We start from the raw sequence: 21,524 nt of genomic DNA on the forward strand, positions 1-21,524 counted from the left end.
AAGATATAACTGTAAACGTGGGGAACAGTTATTTATAGTCACTGCCTAGCAAACACTGGACTGTTTTCATTAGATTTATGGCTTTCAACTATTCCTATGGTTATTTTTTCATAACTGACTGAAGTTTCCTGCACCATGGCCTTACAAGACACATGACAGCATCAGCAACCTTGATCATCACATTCCAAGCTGTAATTTACAGAAAAATCCCCTCATTAAAAAGCCATCAAAATAAATCAGGATTTTTTTTCCCAAACAATCAGCTGCTCAGCCGAGGTCACTGTACATAAGATGATGATACACAAAATTGCATTCATCCCTCAAGATCACATAAAGCCTGTTCTACTGAAATGCCTCCATGTTTGTCTACCTCATATCCATAGGTATCGGTTCTTAACTGAGCTCCTGAGAACCTCTGATTTCTCTATTACATTTAATATTGGGCACTGTGTAGTACTGTTTATTTTTAGTGTACTTTCTAGGCCTTGATTTATTCCAGATATCTAGGAATCATAAAGTCCCATTCCTAGAAGGATACTGATTTAAAACTACAAAGTTTATAACTGATAACACCAGATCTATGCAGTACAGAATGCAAATTTCAAGTCCAACTTTTCCATTATGTAAATCATGTACAGAGGTAACCTTCTAGTGTGGCTCATGTAAATGTACCCCTTTGAACTAATTATCCCTAAAATGATGACTGAAATTTAGTGGCATAGAGTTACTTATTAAACTCATATAGAGGTTAAGTTTTATTTTTAAGCAATAGAATCCAATTTATGTTAAAAGTAATTTGTTGTTAATCAGCCAGTGCTTTATATTTGACTCAGAACAGAGTAATTGCCAAGGACATACAGTTGTAATGCACAGAAAGGAGTACGGCTGCAAATCCTGCATACTGGGGTAAATGGACTTCACCACTGAGTGATACTGTGCATCTATTGGGTTAAGTGGACAACTTCCCTGTTACCTCACACCAAAAGCCCAAAAGCCCGCTGGTTATATGTAATTTGCTTATCTGCATATTTGTATTTAACAATCAGCCAAGGTGAGGCCTGGGTCATTATCTAATCTTTGTTGCCCTATCCTGTCAAAATCTAAACTTCATTTGGTGTTTATTCTGCTCACATGGTGCATTCCCCTACATAAAGTTTTTGTTGATCAAAGTGACTTTAAAACTATTTGGCAGACAGAAAACCTGAGGCCAGTTGGTGTCCCAGCAGAGGAGTAGTAGTCAGTCTCTCTGTGCTCAGGCATATGGCACAATGAAGAGGGAGAGGAATAGGGGCATTTGCCCTGGTCCCATTGGATTTTTTAATCTCTTTTTCTTTGATGATAACGCTTTTTCATGGAAAATCTTTATCTCAGGGACATCCTGATAGCCGAATGTTCAAGGTGCGTACTGCAACGTCCCTGGTTTTCGGATCTGACTAAATGTAATATCTCCCAATCCACATGTATATTATTTTTGTAATTATTTGTTTTAACACGAATAGTGTCAGAACCACACCACCAGCTTTTCATTCATGCAAAACTTTGACAGGGGAAATATACATTTTAATAACTCAAATATGTAGTTCAGTAGTGAGAAAATAGGGAAAAAAAAACTTTCATAGGCAGGTGGAGAGCACTTCTTTTATTTTAAATATGTCATCATTGGTTTAGCCTGCATACAGTAACGTATCAGCACATAACTACACAGTACAGAGGTGGACTGCTGCCACACCAGTTGCAGCTTGGCCAATATGTAACATCGACAGCCACAGTCAATTATCTGACAGCCAGGCCAGCATATTCCTTCATTTAAACTCCATTTAAAACTATTTATTTGAGATACAAAACCACTTGGATGCCTGTGTGTCAGCAATTTTTTTTCTACAACCACACAGACTTCAGTTAGGCAGCGTGGCACTTTACTGACACCGGCAAAAAAAAAAGAAAAGAAAACTACAAAAAAAGAAGCACATTATCTATCATCATAGGTTATACATTAGCTTTGTTGATTCTCAGAGATAGAAAGTTGGCATCTGAAAAATACACGATTGAAGTTGTTACACAAAATAAGGTTGGGGGAGGTCACAATTTGATTGATTCCTCAACCCCCTCTTGTAAATTTCAAGCATTTCCCTTTTCTTTCTAAGACAAAAAAATAATAAACTCCAATTGATGTGCATCACCACAAATCCTATCTTTGCACTGTTCGACCTGTGTATGGCTTTAAATGGGGTTTAAAGACTTGGTGAGATGAGAAGGCGATAATATTATTAATAATAATAATAATAATAATAATAATAATAATAACAATAATAATGCAAATCAGATGCAAAGCGCTCAACATCTACATACTTAGATTTCCAATCGGGCCTAGAACATGCAGACAGGGCAAAGTAGTAACCATGTGTCTGGTGAGAATATTGAGGCACACATTAGAACTACCTACAACTGTGATTGGTTCTCCTTTGCGCCAATTACCTCTCTGGAGCTCAAACTTCGGTTAATGATTTAAATGAAAAAGAAAACACAGTGGCACTATATAGAAACAGGCATTTTATGTAGTAAACTCAGTTCCTGTGTTGCACCATTAACGCCTCCACTAAATTCAGCCCTAAGCCTTTTCTCTAACAGAACCTCATTTCGTTTGTTCTGGTTTTAAGGGATACAAATGTGTGCTTTTCATTTTCTTTTATACACTATTTTTTTGTTTCTGTAATATAACAAGCACCAGCTCTTAAATATTATACGTTGACTCATTATGGATAAATGTCGCTGTTTGTGGTTCATTGGTATTCTGTACTTCTCGGCATTACCAAGCACAACCAGCACTTCAAAGAAAACAAAGAAGAAAGTAAAGCACAAGTTCAAAAGAATTCAAGATTAAGAACATGGAGGTTTGTAAGGTTATGGCCCATAGTTTTTAGGAGGAAGAATATGATGGAAAAAATATAATTAACTCAGTCACAGAGACAAAAGAACACAAACTGTCATAGTTTGATGAAAGAAGTAGTGGAACTATAGACTCAAGCCTCTTATAGAATCAAGTGCAGACTCTCCTAGTTTCTCTCTCCAGGTCACCCAGGTAGGAAGTCACCTGTGAAGACAGCAAGAGGGAGAATTCAGGGATGAAGCACAAGTAAAGTAAGTTCAATCACACAGATACTAAATCTCTACTTAATCTGACTCTCTGAGAGTTTGGTCCAATGTTGACTTTACTCAAGACCAAAAACATCGTCTTTTGCCAATAATGTATTAGTATGCAGGTAATTTGTTTTAGGTGTTTTCGCTAAAAGTAAAAATTCAATGGATGTGTAGCAGCTAAAAGGCAGAACAAAAAATTTCCAAGGTTTGTTTAACAAACAGGCAACACAGATTAAATGCAGATGCTGATGAGATTTAGCTAGATAGCAGGCTATGCTCCTGATGAGTGAAGTCTGAATAGTGACGATGAGGTCTTAATAGTCTTAACTTGCACCACACAGACATGATTTTGGTGATGAAAAGTTAGTCTGCATATGAATATTATAAGCTCTAAAAATTTCCATTTCAAATCTTTGAGGTCTTTGTTCAACAAAAACATTTTGCCTAAAGAACATGTTTGACTTTGAACGTCAAAGTGCTGCATTATGACATTTTAGGAACTTTTTTCAAAATGCTGGAAAAACGGGAAATTAAACAGTCACTGTGATAGATTATCAATATAAACAAGTCTCTCCAAGTTGATTTTCTTTTGTAGTGAAATTAAGGGACACCACTGACTGCCTGAAAGGTAGGAAATGTATAATTCAACAACTATTATAGGCTTTGGAAATAAGAAAATCCATTTAGATTCGAAATGCATATTTACTGCAAACTTGCCAAAAGCAAAGTGTCTTGACAGTGCTGACTTTTTTGGGAATAGAGAGTCAAAAATGGAGAAAAGGTAGTTAGCTTAGCTTGGGTTGTGGAACAGGACAATGGTTCTTCCTCTCTTGAATAAATAGCTTACTGTCCCATTAGTAAACCGAGCTAGCTAGCTTGCAAACTTGCTAGCTTGCAAACTTGCTAGCTTGGAGAGCATCTTCCCTTTTTTTGAGTGCAAGTGTAATGGTTCCCTCTGTCAGTAGGTAAATGCTGCTGCTAGCTGTGTAACTTTATATATATATATATATATATATATAATGGGAAACAATGCACTGGGTAAACAAGCTATTTAGCCATTGTACAAAATAATTGTATGACAGACCAGTACATATATTCTGTTTCTATCCAAACAATGAATGACAGCTCAGAAATAGAAGCTACAAGCACGCCCTCCGTCCATCACTCCTCCAAGCAACACAACAACTCAGAGTCAAGAGGCTCCTTTAAATAGCCAGTTTTATCTGTGTCATTTACATCTAATTACAACGAGAAGGAGTAAGCAGCACAGAAAACAGAAAAATACTCAGACAGCTACTGGGACTGACAATCTCTAGCCTGCTCCCAACTTGCTAGTGTGTTAGCTGTTAGCTCATCAGAAATGGCTACACTACAGTACAGTAGTTCACCAGATAGCCCCTTATGTCACTGAGCCTCTGTCACCACCTGTTTGACGCATTTCTGGTGTAACTGGGCCCTTGAGAAGAAACCAAGAGATTACTTACACAACACAAAAAATAGGATGTAGATTTGTTTCATTCCAAACCGAGCAGCTCAACGTCAAAGATAAGTGTGGCGTTGGGAGGGATGATGCCCGGGTGACCTTTGTTTCCATAAGCGTAATCAGGCGAGCAGGTCAGCTTGGCCCTTTGACCAACACTCATCTGGAGGAAGGAGGAGGCGGACGATACAAACAGAGACAACAGGCGTCATGGAACAGGTAGTCTGGCCAACAAAATACAGTTAGTTGGTTCATACACACTCTGAATGTAATGGGTGAAAACATCTCACTTACTAATGGTGCTTCATTAGTTCATTAGTTCTAATCTAATCCTGTCATCAACAGCTTTTTAAACAGCCTTGCTCAGATATTGAAGAGTGATGTTCATGAAGTTACACCATCTTGAAGCTACAGGACCTTCAGACAGGCAGCACCGTTCACCAGCCACCTCATCTACATGCTGCGTGTGTGAGACACAGAGCTGCGTCCATGCTGTATAGGCCCAATGTTTGCAGAGTTAATGGAAACCTCAGTGAGTGAAAACTCGATAATGGTACCATGTCAATAAATTAACGTATTTCAGCAGATAAAATAATAACAATAACAGCAGCAAAACACTTTTTCTTTCTTGCAATCTGCATTATTTCTGCCTCCGAATCATGACTGGTGAAGCTGCCTAGTGGCATGACTTTTTCCTTCAATCTATTTGTAACGATTATATTCATCAAAAGAAGTGTGCATTTCATTTGCACAGTATGCCTCTAGTTCTCCAGCCTACCTGCACTACCCCCTCTTCCCAGCCTCGGATGACTTCCTGCTTGCCGATCTTGAACCTGAAAGGTTTGTCCCTGTCACGGGATGAGTCAAACTTGCGTCCATCTGTCAGGGAGCCTGCGAACAAGGAGATGAATAGAGAGGAAAGAGTCAGTCTTTTTTCTGTGGATGAAAAACCCAAACTCTTACCTCTAAACGTGCACAACATTACGGGAGTCAGCACTAAGAGGAATTCCTGCTGCAAAAATTGTTTAAAATGATGGGGAAAATACTTGTTTTCTGTGCAGATAAAACCTAAATATAATAACACTGGAAACAAATAGATCTTCCCAGCTTGTCTGACATCCATCTTCCCTGCTGTGTGTATATTGAGAGCGCAAATGAAGGGATTCCAAGGATCTCAGAAATAGCTGCTGCAGCTGTCTGCGGGTGGGTTTCAGTGTGACAGTCAGGAAAACGCAACCATCAGTCCGCAGAATAGCACCCCTCCAAGACTATTTACGCCGCCGCTATTACTGTTATTAGCACCAGCAAGGCAGCGTGTGTGTGATGGTTTGGTGTGGTGTGTGTGTGTGTGTGTGGGAGAAGGTGCAACATTGGGCATGTCGTTAGGCACATCAGGGGGGCGTCTGGCAAGATACAGCCTTTAATCCAAGCAGTGGAGTGGGTGTCCTGTCCTCTTCTGGACATCTAGATAGCAGCCTAATGGAATTATCTGTAAAAGCTGAAAGGTACTGTCCAAGTATCAAAGGCAATGAGCATCAATACGTTGCTTTTCCCATCTCACCACCGAACAACACAGTGCTGACATTTTCTCACATCAACCATTTCCTGCAGGCAGAGCCTTTTCCAAAAAATCCAGCAAATCCAGGTTTTGATCTTCCCTTGTACGTCTACATTTAAAAAGGCTTGTGTAACAGACTATCCTGTTTCATGTCTCATTTAAAGGCTGCTTTGTAGGCAGACAGGAAGGGAGGCCGCCCAGAGAGGAAATCCTGTAGTTTGTGTGATATAAAAAAACAAAAAAGACAAAACAATGCAGGCTCATGCCTAAAACCAAATTAAAAAAAAAAAACATTTCACTGTGCAAAGCCTGAATCAGGTCTCACTTCAAGTTTATATTGAAGCAAAGAGGCTTGTATTACAGAGATAGATATGTCTGTCTTACCAGGCAAGAAGGCTGAGACCAGCTTTGCCAAACCAAGAACAGGTGCAGACAAATATACAGTTAAGCACGCTGGGAAGCAAAAGCCATCTGAAATCCCAATTTGCTGCTGATGCTACATGTGTTACTGTTAGTACTGTATTTACACTGTAATACTTTTAATACATTTAATGCTGGCGGCCTGGCTCTATAAACAGCAATGTCTGTCTGACAGTCGGTCCACACAGAAATGTCACAATAACTATTGGATTGGTTGGCATGACATATTGATTGATGGTCACCAAAGGATGAATGCTAATGACTTTAGCTATCTCTTGACCACTAGCACCATGAACAGCTTGACATTTGCTGACATGCCATGAAATTCACGTCCAGCTCAGGTTGAATTGTGATAACTTCCCTTGCTCCTCTGACTTTTCCACTAACGCCATAATCATTTTCAAATTTTGTTTGTTCAGTACTTTGGTTTATGACTAAATACCTGCAAAACTAATTGCATTCCCATCAGCAATTAGCAATTGACAATTAGCAAATGTTAGTATGATAACACGCAAAACTATGAAAGTGAGTGTGCTAAACATCATACCTGCTGAACGCTAACATGTTATCATTATGAGCATGCAGAGCATGCAAACATTAGCATTTAGATCCAGCTAGCTTAGCTGCAGACACTTGGTCCTGTTAGGAAATAATTAGAGCTGAAACGATTAGTTGGTTAATCGATTAGTCAAAGCAACTAGTCAGCAACTACTTTGATGATTGATTAATCATTCTAATAATTTTTAAGCAAAAAATAGAAAAAAATCAGATTCCATTTTTTGAAACATTAATATTTTCTGGTTTTCTACTCTTTTATCTTGTGTTTGTAGAAGGTCTATGGTTATTGTCTGTTAATCAGACAAAACAATACATTTTTGCAGAGGCTCTGCAGCATTGTAATGGGCTTTTCCTTTATTTGTTGACACACTATTAACCAAATAAGTAACTAACTAACCAACTAACTAAACTAACCAAATAATGAACTGATTAATTAAGATGATCCTTACATTAATCAATAACAAAAATAATCATTAGATCCCACCCCAGATATAATCCTGTGTTATTGGCCCTTTTAAGTGTATCATGATGACACAAAGGAGGTATTAAGAATCTAAAGCTACAACTGATATTATGAGTCTCTACAGGAATAATTTAGTGAGATGTTTTACAGGAGGTTTAATGGGAATACCTGAAATATTTAGTGCCATTAGAATATTGTATGCCTGTGGAGAAAATATTACATGTTTAATACAGTGAGTCTGCCATTATTTCTGTTGCCCAGACGATCATAATCCGCTCAGCCAAACGCCACCAACCCCCCCAGAAACTCCAACAAAGACAGAGAAGCGCAGGAAATCAGACGGGATTTAAAACCCCGCTGTCTGATCTGTCTCTGTCTGTCTGTCTGTTTGTCTGTCTGTCTGTCTGTCTGTCTGGGCCTCTGAGTGAACCCCGCGGCAGAATCCGTCTGCGTCTCCTTTATTCCCCCCTAATTCTCTCCAGACAAGACAAATGACCACATTATCCACTGATCTTGATGAGACTGTAATGGAGCGCTTGGCCCAAACTGGAGCGCGCATTATTTTACGCAGTGATGAATCCGGAGCGCTGTCCCCGGGACACACCACCACCACCACCACCACCTTCACCTACACCACTGCTGCTGCTGCTGCTGCTACAGGATCATAATCACCTCCGAATATCTTGAAGACAAATGTGCTTCCAGGGAGAGAAAATGTGGTGAAGGGGTTAAATCCTCATGCAGCCCAGTCGGTGACTGACAGCCTCTGCCTCTTTGCCCTACTGAGAAATCACTGCCTGGAAGGTTTGAGGCTGGAACATGTCTGCTGGCAGAGGTTAACGCACTGCACAGCGTTTAGATGTGTACTGTAGTATCACCATAACCTAATGTTCCTGTGAGGATTTACAGTTTTTGCTGTGACACTTACAGGATTACCATGTCTAGATGTTTATCATACGGGTGTAGGAGACAGTTGCCCACAGCCGTCACTCCACTTGCACGGCCTTCATTAGTAGAAATGCCCAACTGGAGTAGCGAAATGTGCAGGATGTGTCCATGCATGCAGAAGAACAAGTTTCTTATTTAAAACTCACCAACATAATGCACCACGCACGTCTGTCCTTTTTTGGGGAAAGTCCTTCCTGTGGGGAAACCAAAGAGGCGCTTAATATAACGGGCGTATGCAATTAAGGCGGTGTTTTCTGCGGCTGTATAAGACACATGCAAACAGAGAAGTGCAAACATGCACCTAGAAATTAACACAAACACGTTTCCCTTTTGTGCAGTCGCTTTACCGTCGCCCGGGGTTATAGTCTCGATCTCGACTCCCATTTTTAAGTGGCGTGTTCTGGAGCTCTCCCCGCACCCGGCAACACTCCTCCCGCAGTCTGTGTGTCTGCTCCTCCAGCGGATATTCTATCTCTCTCTCTCTCTCTCTCTCCCTCTCCCTCTCCCGCTCGCTCTCTCTCTCTCTCTCTCTCTCACTCCCTGCAGGGACACCAGCATCAATTTCTCATGTTACACAACAACACTTCCGCCCACCACTTCCAGAGTAAAAGCCACACAGAGGGATTTCAGCCAGAAGTACATGCCCCCCCTGGCGGCCATAGAGATAACAATAATTATTTCCAAAATTATATAAATATAAATATAAACAAGATTCTATAAATAAAGTGGGATAATATTTAGAAATAATAGTACAATATTAATCAAATAAACAATAAGTTAAAGGAAAATAAATATATGTTACAACTGTTCAGGGGGCTTACAAGAACAACCCTTAACACACTTATTATGGTCTGCCGTCAGGAGTCTATCAAAAAGAGTTTTATATACTGTAAGGATTGGTAAAAATTTACTGTACATAACGATTATGAGACTTAACAAAAACACACGAGTTAGGGTTACTTTAAGGTTTAGTTAGATTATCTTTCACCACAACTGTAACAGAGAACGCAGTGTTATTGAAAATAAATGTCTCTATATCTGTACAGAACAAGGAAGCACAGTCAAAACAATTGGAGAACTGATTCTGGCTCAGGACTAGATTACAGTGTATCATAGACATTAAGAAAGTAATAATCCCAGTTGGTAGGTAGGGGATTAGGGGAGATTTCAATTGTGATGCTGAAGTTCTTCTCTCAAATGCTTGTTTGTGCATTTGAATCAGTTAAGAGATAATCACTGTCATCAAACATCTCAGAAACGCCTTTCATGCCAGTTACCGTGAAACATGCTGTACTGCAAGGCACACGCCCATCAGTAACATCACTGCAGGTGTTTAACCGCTGACTCAGAACACCTGCTGTGACACTGACTGGGATCTGGCCAGATTTCTGTTTTGGAAGTTGTGAATCATAATTATAGCATATACCATGTATGAGTTCATATAATATATTAATAAATTATAATATAATATGACCTACCTGTCGAAGGTCTGCAAATGAAAATTATTTTTTGATATAACTGTTAGCTTAATCTGGTACAATGGGTCTCCTCTTCTTTGCATATGTTTTTGTACATGGTCCCTGGTAAAAAAAAGAAATGTAATAAACTAATCTGAACATTAATGATGGCTGTGTTCTATTCAAATGTCCGAGCAAGACAGTGAACCAGTGTGAACAATAGCAGGACATTGAAATTGAAGCAGCTGAATGGAATCTGTACCTTTCTAATGTGACATGCCAAAATGTCTTCTGGGTAAAAGACCTATTTTGGAATAAGTATTCAGATAATTTATTTAAGTGAAAGTACCAACACATGACCACAATATAAACTAAAACAGTTCAGGGCTTAAAACTAGAGTCTGAAGAAGATTTTTACTTAATCACGACTTCCGTTGTGCAAATTTCAAACAAATTAAATCAAATGAATCAGTTTATGTCGACCCAAATGATATGTAGTAAACCCAGGGCTTTCAGGGCCCCTGGAGAGTTGCCTCTTTTGTCTGATTGGTAATCCAGTCTTGCTTCCACCTCTGGGGCTCTGACAGGAGCATTAGGTGAAAAACATGCTTTTATTTTGAAGGCACATTAAGTATGGCGTATTTGCTGTATCTGTGACTAACTTGATATCTGGTAAGCAGCGTGAACATTGTAACACAGTCCTAAATGTGAGTGTGATGGGGTTTTTTCCACATTTGAAGTTTGATGGTTTGATCCAGTGAATAAAAAATTCTAATCTCACTGATTTGTTATAACTCAGAATCATTGACATATATATATATATATATATATATATAGTATGATATTCAAAAATGAGAAAAAGTCAGCCATCATAAAGGGCCACAGATTACAGTGCCCTGACTGCAGTTTACTTTAGGCCGTTCTGTGGAGCACTGCAGTGCAAAACTACTGAAAAGAGAGCGAGCGAGGCAGGCCAGGCAGAGAGGAGAAGGGCTGTCAGAGATGGTGCTAATCTAGGTGAACAGCTGAGTCTAAGCATCCCACTGTCCCAGCAGACACTGGGATACTCTCTGCTCTCGTCGCCACTGCAGCCATAGCAACACCTGCATCTCACTTCCTGTAGAAAATAATAACAGCAGGTGCATATAATTTCCACTTATATTCTATTGTATTCTAACTGAAAAAAAGAAATTCCACCTTTTAGCCTTTCAGTATATTCTAACTTTCCTCACGGTTCATTAGATTGCAGCTCAGTTTCTTTGTAATGCAGAATTCACTGTATATGAACAGCTAATTGGCTCCAGAGCCATGGAGTGTCCATGTGGGTGTGCATAACCAACCAAGCTAACCAAGGCGATGAATGTGGGTTCAAGACACATGAATCTGAAGGAAAAAATACAAATCATGTTAGTATGAGATTTCTGGGAGCAAAAATATTTCAAGTGGTTGCTTCATGACTGGATTGGACACTGAGTATCTAGTGACTCAGACTTCTTCAAAACAAAGCACAGTGAGTCATTCTCAGTTTGTAGCCAATAAAACTGCCAAACCAGAACCAAAAGGAGAGACATGTTTGAAGAAGACCTATATTATCTAACCAATACTCAAAGGTGTCAACTTGAAGCATTCCCATAATACCTGTGCTGCAACTGTGCTACTACATTTTTCTGTCATATTTCTTCCATGAAAGAGCACTGCCATGAGATTTCTGACACAGGTATTATGTTCACTCACAAAATGTATGAAAATATAAACAAGTCATTTTTACTGCAGAGATAAAGAGGGACACAATTTAAAAATACCCCAGCAATTTTGGCTAAATGTTTATGTAAATGAGAGTTTATAGATTAGCCTTATTCACATTAAACTCAACCAAGAGATACGATCACTTGTAAGAATCCAAAACCTGATCCGACACGTGAAACTGGCATTACACAGTATCAGTTTTATGTCAGTTTCCCCTCACGGTCTCCTGGAGATGAGAACACACAGTAAACTACAAGTGACCACATGAAAGCAATAGTGTTTGCATGCCAGTTTTTAAAGTCAAATGTAAAGATTACTCTTCGTGTTGTATCACAAGATCAGTAAAATTTACATTTTAAGCAGCTGCTGGAAAGATTTTGACGGGTCAAGAGGTGAAAACGAGGGATGATGTACAAGGTCTCTGATTCTCTTACAGAATTTAAGCTTTCCAAGCAGTGGTGGGTGATGTGCACTTTTTCCGCCCTGGATTTTCCCTCCAGGCAACACACAAGCTGCCCTCCCTTCTTTGTGGAGGTTGTCAGGGCTCCGTGCAGCTTGTGAAGAAGACTGCAGACGATGCTCAAGGCTGGAAAAAGTCTCCCAACTCTTTTGCATATTGGCATTAAAGATCATACTGTTTTTATTTAGGAATAATTCTCCTAAAAAGCAGCTAGAACTGATCATCAATCAACGATAATTAAGTAAAAGGCAGCTCTTTGTTTTAAATATAGAAATAACACTTTTTTATGATGTTCACTGTTGACATTAAATGGTAGTTTAACTTTTTTGTCAAAGTTTTTTTTATATAACAATACTACGTGATAACATTTAAGTCTCCACTGAGGAAATTATAGGTGATTATTAGGTTAATGTGCTCTGATGCAGCAAACTATTCTCTTTTTTTGGGTACATACTCTTCAAAGAAATTTTATAAACTTAAGTGGATAAAAAGATACAAAGTTTATCCCAACAGCAACACAGCAAAAGCAGTGTTTCAAAATTTGAAATGATCCATGTCTTAACATGATGCATTCAGCATGAATGTGACAAAACGCTCAGGTTACAGTGATTCTCCCTAATCATCACTTTAAAGGAGCTATATATAAGTTTTGCTAGCGCTACATAGCCAACATTAGCAATAACAGCTGTTTACATAACGGTTTACTGACAGTCAACGCTTGAGATGGTTTTCTCACTGTCACATGATTCCATGTTTGTCACTTTGCTTAACACCTCTTCTCTAACTACAATAAAAACACAGGACGATTAAGTTCTTTATACATCAACCATAAAATGGATTTATTTTACCAGAGGTCCAAACATATTTCTGTGTTGCCCGAGGATGCATAGAAGATGTCATTGTGTCATAGGAATTCAACTTCCACTACTACAAACCAGAGTTTACAATCTATATCTTCTTTTGTTTGACCATTGGTTTGACAATAAAGCCATGTGTAGCTGTTATGTTACACAATATCAAAGTGTGTAACTGGGACAATCTTACAATCTGTAAAGGAAAAAAGAAAGGAGAAAAAAAGGCAGCTTAAAAAAATAATTCCATCTTGATTTGAACAAAGGGAAGAGTGTGTTAGTGGAGGTCGATAAAGGAGAGTAAGGCTACTGGTATAGGTTGGTTTGGAGAAAAAAAAAACCCTCAGTGTTTTGTGATACTGTTTCACTTTTCTCTCCAAGAAGAGTATGGGAGAGAAAAGGAAACTTACAAAACCACACTATTGTCATGTACTTCTAATTTAATAAGACTAGTATTCCTAATGTGGTTATGGTTTGTGCTGCTGAGGCAGAAACAAACTGGGAATCTGCCGCTGGTCTAGCGAGGCTCCAGCATCTGATAGTAAACGTAGCTAAGAGGCCAAATGAAGGTCAATAGAAAGGGAAAAGTGGGGGAGCAAGTTAATGAAAAATAGAGCCAGGTTTAGTGAGCATATCTGCAACCCAACTGCTCGTCAGAAAGCTGGACTGCTGCTGTGTTTTTGGGTTAAACCATCTCCTGCTGTCAGGTAAACACGTCCCCATCACAACCGCAATCCAACAGCATCTGCAGCTTTACAGAACTCTGAGAGAACTCTGCTCCATTTTGGAAGATTTTTAGTTTCCCCCCTGATTACTGCCTGTCACAGACCGCACAGGGGTGTAGAGTAAGAGTGGAGGGAGGGGGGTCTGGGGGAGCAGAATGTTACATTTCACTTTAGAAAAACAAAAATCAGAAATTAGAAGTCCATACATAAGTCCGTGTTTTCTCCTCCCTCAGAAGGGGCAGCAGGTTTCACATGGCTGCAGTACTCAGCCACACCACCAGGGATAGACCTTACTCTACCCCCCCTCACTTTAGCCGCTGGACAATGACGGCGTTGAGGAGGTTGGCCTGCTGCAGCGTCTGGCTCTCGTCCGACAGCTCCTTGTTGGGGAAGGTGGTCATGAGAACAAACTCTCTGGCAGCCATGGCGGGCCGAGCCGCTACCACGAACTGGCGCACGTCAGACACCCTGAGAGACACAACAATACATGGTGAAAAGAAGTATTTTTATTCCACAGCTACTGTATAAATCTCAACAGAACATTTTATCACTACAACCTTTCTATTGACCTCTGATTTCCTGAGCAGCTGTTACAAACAATACAAGCACAGGTTGATTTCCCTGCCTCTGAAATCAAACTATACATTTGTTGCTGCACTTTTACCAGAGACTGACCTATGATGCATTTTGGAAAACACAGGGTAGACCACATCTTTGTGTAGATACCAACTTCAGCGCCTCAGTTACCTGTGGGTGTGGTTGAACTTTTGGACCAACTTGCCGCCATCGGCCAGTCGGATCTGAATGTTAGTGACAGGCTGGGAGGGGTCCAAGGTCACAGAGGCGCTGGCTTGGGCCTCGTTGGCAGCCTGGTCCTGCTGGGAGGTGGCCGGAGCTACAACCAACTCTGGGGTGGCACTATAGAGGGGGGGGCAGGAGGAAGAGGAGGAGGAGGAGGAGGAGGAGGATGGGGATGAGGAAGAGGAAGGAAAAAGATCAGAATTTACTTAATTAGTTTAAGACCTGCAGAAATCCTGACACTTTTGGCACAAGTTGGTCTCACAATGAAATACAAAAAAAATTGTAACTAATGTTATTATCTACAGCAGGTAACGCAAAAAAAAAATTTATTTAACTTTTTAATACCTTGTAAGGCCTTTTTTTGAAGAGCTGCATTCGGAGCTTTTAAAGACTTTAAGGTTTCCTGGTTTTCCTGCTTTGAGCCTACGAGTGATTAATAATGAGCTGCTCTTAAAGATTGACTTCCACTTTTCTGTAAAAAGGAATAAGCAGCTTAATTAATGTGTCTTATTCTTCACTTTTAGCAAAAGCCTTTATTTACCCCTAAGTTAGGTCTTTAGAGATTTCTCTTTAGTGTAATTCTTTTTGTTTGACAAATGTGGGCCCTGAACTGAAAGTGAAAGAAGAGCACTGCTGCATCACTGGAATTGTACAAATTGGACATTAAATCTGTTTACTGGGATTTGAATCTGCTCCAACAATTTACACTAAAAATAACATTATATGCTTTATTAGAAACCAGTCATTTACTGGAAGGATCCCACACAGAGTCGATTCCTAGACTGAAGATGATTCATTTCCGTGTAGAACAAGCAAGACTGGTTTACCAGCCTTTATTTAGACGTCGTATTGAATTCAGCTGTGGCTCTCTGATGTGTAATGTTGTGCTGAGGAGAAACAATACGGAAACCATGTTCAATGAACTAACAAGACTGCTCAATCTCACCTTCCCAGCTTCTGTCCTTCACCTCCAAAGGCCTTGAAGGCCATCTTGGGTTTGGAGAAGTCCTCATCCCTGTGATCCTCCATGTCCAGGTTGACCTGGCCTCCTCGAGACCGCTGCCTCAACTCCAGGGGAATCTCCCTGCAAGGTAACAACCAACAGGTGCTATCACATGCCATCAGTGCTCTAAATGTGTAAAGCAGCCAACAGTGTCTCATAGTCTCATAGAAACGCTGGTAGGCATATTTACATATAAAGACGGAGGACATAGTGTGTCCCCGCTGACCTATGATGAGCACATGTGTAACTTAGATGAAGTTGCCAGAATATCCTCACCCCCTTCTGATTGCCTCAAGGAAGTTGGCGTTTCCAGGATCGCTGTAGTTTCTGAGTTCACCGTTATCCAGACTGAAACCTGTCTTCCACAGTTTAAGCACCACGTGTACCTAACACACACACACACACAGAATGAGACATTTGAGTTGGTATGTACTGGGGTCTGTACTGGCATGTACTTCATCCAGCTTCATCCAGGAAATAGCCACAGCCTTTCACATTTCTTATACATTATGTAACTTCACTAAATATTAGCATTCAAAATCACAGCATAACAAGCTCCAATATAAGAACTGCAGTGACAAACTTTAACTTGCTCTATGCAGTGTTGGTGGTGACTGATTTATGCTTTCCCCTCAGTTTAGTACAAACCCATATTCTCAGTTCCTCTCTGCTGCTGCTGCTACCAGCACTTGTTAATACTCCCTGCCCTCAACACCCCTTATACATGCTGAGCTGCAGCCTGTATGCCAAAGAATACAGGACAGGCTCCATGATGTTGTGAGTTACCAGCTTTACGTGGCCTACATCTTAATATTTTGCAAAGATAATAACACATAAATCGGTTTTCTTCCACTCAGATCCAGTTTGATGTGTCAAAAACCCGAAAAGCGTCAAAGTTCAACATAATTAGAGGTCCAGACGTGGGAGGTGCCATGTCAGTCTTTCTGGCACTAACTACAGCCTGTTATGTAATTCCACTCATGAGAGCAGGAATGCCTTCAGTATTGGATTAATGATTAGCAGTTCTCCTGGAAAAACCATGAATTAATCATAGTCCATCTGTTACTGTGTTCTTTCATTACTGAAAATGTAACAGTTCATGAGGGATTTAATCTATACAGCAACAAAAAACAAGCATCAATGCACATGAGAATAAAGAGTCATGTGTCTATAGAAGAATTTCACGCAGGAGATGCCCACAGAGTCCAGACTGTAAATATTTGGACAATAACTCATCCTTTGTTCTTCAGCCTCTGAATTTTCAAAATAAATGAAAAGAATCAACATTAAAGTGCCAAGTCTCAGCTTCAATTTGAGTAGGTTTACATCAATACAGAAAGAACTGTGTGGGAGACAGAGAACTTTTAACACACGGTCACCAAAATCATTATCATTAAGAGTTAGGGCCATCATGGAGAGGAAGATGACATTTAGAAATGTGGAAAAGGGCCCACATTTTCAGACAGTCTCTCCATGGACACATTCATAGTCTTTCTCTTGGTTGTTGGTGAGTGTGAATGTGGGGTTATCGGTTTTTATTGACTGAAGAGTCACCTAGACTGGCTGAATAGTAACAAAGGATACAGGAAACAGGAGGCATCAGGATCTGTACTCACATCCTGCTGGCTGTTGGAGGCGTGCCTCTCTCCAGCCACGTAGGTTGACTCCTCCTCAGGAGCTGCTCCTAGCCTGTAACCTCCCCCTACGAAGGCCTAAGTGATGAGAGGGGATAATAAAAAACAAAATAAGACATAAAACGATCACCAAGAGGAAGGACAATTACAAACACAAAAGCGAGCAGAAGCAAATTAAAGTAAACACACTCTGCAGAAAGAACCTGCTATAAAATGCACAAAAAAGATGGCAATACAGAAAGAGCAGAGGGACAAAGGACATCAACATTGTTCTCATGTGCTTCCTTTTTACCTTAGCTCTACTGGGCTCGCCTGGCCCTCTCCCGCTCCGGTCCAGAGGCACAGCTCCATGTTCTCTGGCTCCTTTAAACAGATCTTCCACCACTTCATTGGAGCTCTTCTTCTTGGGGGGGCCAACAATCTGCTGCCCACTGCGCTCTGACCCCCCTGCAAAAAACCTGCAGGGGCACATAGAAAAGTGTGACTATAATGACAGGAGAGGGAATTCTTCCACAAAATATATGACATTATAGACACTGAGGAAAAACAGAACGAACAATCTACAAAGTCAAGTCAGTATTATTATTGAAGTGATCGATGAGTAGCTCACTGTGCATGATGTAGAAGCCCCTTTCAGACATTCACCTTGCTGTATAAATGTTATAGCAATTTTACATGTCTGTCCGTCTGAAGTGCCTGAGTCACCTCTACAATAAAAGTCACTATGATAATATTATTAGTTTGGATCTCTATCAATTCTGTATAACATGGCACAAGTCTGAATTGAATCTCATCAGATCAAGATAGAAACCAGAGAGGCACAAAGTTAAATATGCACAGTAAATACTGTGTAAATACACAGCTTGTTCCACTTTCTATAATCACTGTGATAAATTAATTACTTAATTGTCCTATTTTAAAAACAATAAAACCTGTAATAAATTAGGAAACATGAGCCAATTTTAAGTTGATGGGGACAGTCTCACCTTCTTTTGTCTTTGTACACCCACAGTAATAATCAGATCAGTCTCCCTCCCTATATTTTAAACTTTTATTGATGCCTACTGCATGGATGGATGGATGGATGAATAGCCAGCAAGACACTTACTTACAGCAATCTAACCAAGTAATAACTAATACAGTTCCAACTTAATGTCTTGTCCTTTTATTTGTGTGCACTGAAGACATTATAATAATATAATATAACATAATTCACTTGTGAGAAGGCTGAGTGCTGACAATGGTCATTAACTAAGGCTTCAACAGCAACATAAGTTTTATAATTTTATCACAGATCCAGCCTGTGAGATGACTAAAAACACTGATCTTCATTAAGGTGTCAATATGCTCAGAACAAAGTCATTTGTTTTGTCTGTCCACATCAAAAGGTGGTGGCTGTCATTGCTGTTTTCAAATGGTCACACCCAATTGTGGGATGAAACGCTTCCTGTCATAAAGAGAGCTCCAGAGGAGGTAACAGCAAGCTTTTGGTAAGTGAGAATTGTAAAAAAGCAGCATGAGAAAGAAGTTCAAACCATGCTCACTTTCTTGCCACCACACAGTTGTCCAATCACTGCATGAAGAGGGCATTGCTAACCAGTCAGTTACAGAAAGTGACAGAAATGATTGAACTCAGCCTCCCCAGCTCCGATGTCAGAAAGGTGTAGGGAGTAAAAGTACTTCAATTGACTATCAAGCACTTTAGTTTAAGCATACTGACCTGGTGCTTACCAAAGAAAATAATACGATAAGCTAACTACACTAAAATCACAGACTCACACTTTGTCACTAAAACATGAATACTGCACTTTAAAAGGAAAAAAACGCAAGCACATTGTTGTTTTTGGCAGATGTCCAGGTAACCCCTTGTTTACATTGTGTCAAGTTGTGCACAGTCAGCACATTTTAAAAAAAAAATGACATCAGGAAACCCATTTGGAACAAACTCAAAGATGACCTGAGCTATGTAATATTCATTCTGTAGGACTGTTTTTTCATTTAATTTGCTTAATGACTGCGAATGGAAATACACTAAAAGGCCATTTGCAAACCCACACAATCCTTTAACAAGCAGTCTACTGCACTGCTCCAGTGGCAGAATCTGTTGATGCTGCAGAAAACCAGAAACGACCAGCCCACAGTGAATGAGATGAGACCAAAAATAGTTTGGTGCATTCTGGACTCACACCCACTAGGTGTGACTTCCTACCGTCCAAACACTGTGAGGATGTACAGGATGTCACAGCCATTTAGGAGGATCAGAAAGACATCCAAGGGTTACTGTTACAACACACACTGGGCAGTGACTTTATTTATTAACTTGCCTCTACGTCCTTTTTAATCCCTGATCCACTCTGAGGTGTCCTTGGGCATGACACTCAATCCGACCAGGGTCATGAATGATTTTTCAATAACTAATCTAAACCTGATCTGTCAGTTTCTCAAGGAGAACAGACAAGTATCTCCTATATGGTGATCAATTAAATCATGGATAAAAACAATAGGTGGTTCTTTTCCACCATCTAGGCTTCTTTCTTCATCAGGTCACACATTCACTACAGATAAATAAACAGGCAATACTGCAACTTTAGCTCACCTTTGGCCTTCCTCCTCATCACTCTCCTCCTCTGCCTCATGCATCAGATCTCTGAAGGAGGTCACTCTGGGCTGAGAGCTGATGTTACAGAAAAATACATGCACTGAGTTGTATGTCACAAGATCATAATGATGATGAACAATGATGGTGACTGATGGGAACACTGCTGCACAGAACTACGGTCCAGTACTGTAGCAGTGAATGAGTGCACCATTAAATTTTCATCAGACTGAACTGTGGTATTAATAAAAAAAACATTACCTTGGCCCTGCAGACCGGGACACTGAGGAGCCTCCCTCAGGTTGAGGAAGCGTCACTATGTCGTCATCAGCTCCATCCTCAAAGAAACTGGCGAGGGCGAGCTGGGGGAGGTAGGGGGGGCAAAATTATTATGACAATGTCACAACACAATCCTGACAGATAGTTAATTAATTGTGCAACAAGTGTCATGTACGACCTTTCAGACATCCCAGGAAAGAGCTAGATAACTTGGCTCTACGTCTGAAGTTCCTGAGGTTGCCTTTTCTCGTCAATAACCACAGCGGATTGAAATGTTTTCACCGCAGTTTCCCAACTGATACATTTATGTTCTCTTTCGATGTCTAAAAGCGAAGGCGCTACCCGAGTGAGAAAACTCTACACAACAGTCATTCGATTTCATTTTCTTATGGATTTGACATCTGAAATAGAGACGTTAAGCGTTTGTCTCCATTTTCTTAACCATTAACACACGCTTCATCGGGACAAACGACACTACTGCATTATAGGCTAACCAGTGTCCTTTGCTAGGTTAACTAAACTAACATTTACACAGGTCTTTATCGTTACAGGCTAATGCTAGCTAGCGCGGCTCAATGGACTCTTGACAGACTAGCGTTAGCCAAAACTTAACGGCGACCTACTTTATAAAGAGACGACAGTTAAGGACCTTATTGTGACCGTATCGGCTAACTAGGTTTAAACAGCCTTGTTGTTAGTGACAGAAGGCGGCCAGGCCATTGTCAAAGGGTGACTTGCACAAATCACCGGTAACACATGCTAACGTTAGCCAGCAAGCTAATGGTCTGACACTTGTCATGACACCGCCGTTTCCTCAGGATTGCCCAAAGTACACTCCTTCGCGATTCTACGGAAAGGCACAGTGAAGACGTACCTGCAGATTCCAGCCGGCGGACTCCAGGAAAAACCGGGCCCTCTCCTCATCAACATCAGTAACAGCGACGAACTCCCTCACAGATTCCTCTTGGCTCGCCATTTTGATTTGCCCCTTCAACGACTCGTCCGCCTCCACCTGAGGAAACAAGCAAAAGATGATGGTTCCTATGTGGTTTCAAACCGGGGACCATAACGACAACGATTTAAAAATACATATAAAATAAAATAAGATGAATAATGTGTGGTTTAAAACACGCTTGTATTAGTTTTTAAAGAACATATGGGACTTTTTTTTATTTTAATTGTCCATAGTCTCTTTTTAATAAACACGATTTGCTGCGCTGCTGACATTGTTTTGACCACTAGGTGGCAATGTATCCACAGGTTACACAAAACCACAATAACTCATGACCATTGTTCTAGACTCTCTAGAACAATGGTTCAAGTATTGACCCAGGGATCATAGAGGAAGATGTGCCAATGTGCCTGAGTGCATATTACTCCAGATTTCATTTTCTGTATGTGCCATGC

At 40.3% G+C, this 21,524-nt stretch overlaps 2 protein-coding genes across 2 annotated transcripts; both read right to left on the reverse strand.

Annotated features, from left to right (window-relative positions):
- Positions 1-1,624: 1,624 nt before the first annotated feature.
- On the reverse strand, positions 1,625-9,070 carry fkbp1ab (FKBP prolyl isomerase 1Ab). Its single transcript, XM_023415679.2, has 5 exons — positions 8,913-9,070; positions 8,712-8,759; positions 5,397-5,509; positions 4,623-4,781; positions 1,625-3,091 (listed from the first exon to the last, which is right to left on the reverse strand). Exons 1-4 carry the CDS (start codon positions 8,947-8,949, stop codon positions 4,653-4,655), a joined length of 327 nt encoding a protein of 108 aa, XP_023271447.1. The 5' UTR covers positions 8,950-9,070; the 3' UTR covers positions 1,625-3,091; positions 4,623-4,652.
- A 3,969-nt stretch (positions 9,071-13,039) lies between these two features.
- Positions 13,040-21,148, reverse strand: nsfl1c (NSFL1 (p97) cofactor (p47)). The gene is made up of 9 exons (XM_023415661.2): positions 20,992-21,148; positions 20,100-20,200; positions 19,839-19,916; positions 17,535-17,700; positions 17,225-17,320; positions 15,885-15,994; positions 15,552-15,689; positions 14,552-14,722; positions 13,040-14,272 (listed from the first exon to the last, which is right to left on the reverse strand). Exons 1-9 carry the CDS (start codon positions 21,091-21,093, stop codon positions 14,110-14,112), a joined length of 1,125 nt encoding a protein of 374 aa, XP_023271429.2. The 5' UTR covers positions 21,094-21,148; the 3' UTR covers positions 13,040-14,109.
- Between the last annotated feature and the right edge of the window lie 376 nt (positions 21,149-21,524).

This window comes from Seriola lalandi, unplaced genomic scaffold, assembly GCF_002814215.2.
Source record: "Seriola lalandi dorsalis isolate HSWRI2012SDOR001 ecotype SW California unplaced genomic scaffold, Sedor1 jcf7180002054554, whole genome shotgun sequence".
Taxonomy (NCBI): domain Eukaryota; kingdom Metazoa; phylum Chordata; class Actinopteri; order Carangiformes; family Carangidae; genus Seriola; species Seriola lalandi.